The sequence below is a fragment of the Pteropus vampyrus genome, unplaced genomic scaffold, assembly GCF_000151845.1.
Source record: "Pteropus vampyrus isolate Shadow unplaced genomic scaffold, Pvam_2.0 Scaffold617, whole genome shotgun sequence".
NCBI classification, from domain to species: Eukaryota; Metazoa; Chordata; class Mammalia; order Chiroptera; family Pteropodidae; genus Pteropus; species Pteropus vampyrus.
Genome location: NW_011889398.1, coordinates 423,565 through 425,169, shown reverse-complemented (window position 1 = coordinate 425,169; position 1,605 = coordinate 423,565). Strand labels below are relative to the sequence as shown.

Below are 1,605 nucleotides of genomic sequence, written 5' to 3'. Positions count from 1 at the left end.
CTTGTACTGGAGGTCAAATCTCAGGGGCAGCTGGAAGTCGAGCTGGATTGTCCCGCACTGGTGGGGCCGACCCAGGGCATCCTGGAGGTACACGTCGATCTGGGGGTACAAATGTGAGGGCGTGTGACAAACGAGAACCAGTGTCCTCCATTATCCGCGCCCCCCTCTACCTAGCTATGTCCCAGACTGTCCTGACACACCTGTCGCCCAGCTGATCACACTACTTCCCTCGGTGGGGACTCCAGCAGTGACTCTCGGTGGCTCGTTCCACTTAATAATGGTACTAGGATTTGGGGGCACGTCAATTCCTGGAGGCCCTCTCAGACCTTCACCCACACCCACCCTACGGCTCCGCCCTTCACCCTGTCACCGTCCAGAATGGCTGCACCTCTGGACAGACCACCGGACACCCTGCTCTGGTCGCCACCTCTTGGTTTCCCAGCACTGACGCGTACTCCAGGTCCAGGCTCCTCAGCTCCTCCACGTCCCCCCACCCGCGGCCCCCCTCTCCCCGTGGGGCTGGAACCGCCCTCCCCGGCCCCGGCCTCGCTGCTCTTCCTCACACCCACAGGGCGAGCCCGCCCGGGCGGCACCCTCGCCTCCTGCCTCCTTGGCCCTGCAACAGAACTGCTCAGTGCTGCCCAACACGTCACGTAGCACAGATGCAAAACAGGGACTGATGCCACCATGTAAGTCACTCTTTCGAACCTCAGCTGGACCCTTGCCGCTGCCGTAATCTGCTGTGTCCTGTTCTCGAGGACCTCCCAGCTTGCTCCTCTCCCTACGTGAGCTCGCCCGCCTCGCTGACCACTCTCCTCTGGCCCGTCCTGCCCCCCGCCCCCCGCCCCCGGACGGTCCTTTCTCCCCCCTCATGGAGAATTCAGACAATTAACATCACGGGACGGGGCAGTGTTTCAACTTCGATCACCACACCCATAAACTCCCTTGCATTTCTATCCCCAGCCTTTCCTTCTGACCCCCAAACAATGGCAAAGGTGGTCCCCTCTGTGGGGGGCTCTCAATCCCACCCTTCAAGCCTCCCCGAGAACTTCCCTCCACTGAAGCCATCTCAACTCCGGCTTCTCCCTGACCCAGCCGGGCGCCCTCCAGGCACAGGGTTTCAGGTTCTGGAGTCTCTCTCGCCACAAACTTCTCCTTTGACCACCCGGCCCTGAGCTGCTCTGAGAGCCACAGAGCTTGAGAGTTACGTTCATTCCTCACTTCCGACTCCACCCACAGTCTCCACTTTACTAAAAATGGTCCTTCAAAACCTAACAGCCTTTTCACTAAATCCGGCAGATACTTTTCTGTCCTTTTCCCCCGATCTCACTTCTTCTAACTCGCCATGTGAGTTTCCACCCTCCCCCTGGCCTCTGCCGACACTGTTCCCTTTACTTGGCCGACAGCTGCCTTCGGGGTCAGAGAGGGTCCTGCGGGCAGCCCTGAGGGACCCTCCCATGCTCCATCCGCAGCTCCCGCACTGCCCCGCGGTGCTGAAATGCCCCATCTGCCTCCCGCAGGCCCCAGCAGAACGGCGGGCGCCGTATTGCTCTGCTTTATATCCTACATGAGTTTAAAAATATTCCTTTGTCTCCATTAAATATT

The 1,605-nt window shown here is 59.6% G+C and overlaps 1 protein-coding gene across 1 annotated transcript in view; it reads right to left on the bottom strand.

Moving 5' to 3' along the window:
• TARS2 (threonyl-tRNA synthetase 2, mitochondrial) overlaps positions 1-1,605 on the bottom strand; it is a 29,683-nt gene that overhangs the window by 13,442 nt on the left and 14,636 nt on the right. Inside the window, exon 7 of the mRNA XM_023525726.1 lies at positions 8-99. Coding sequence (XP_023381494.1) covers positions 8-99 — 92 coding nt within the window. The remainder of the gene's footprint in view (positions 1-7; positions 100-1,605) is intronic.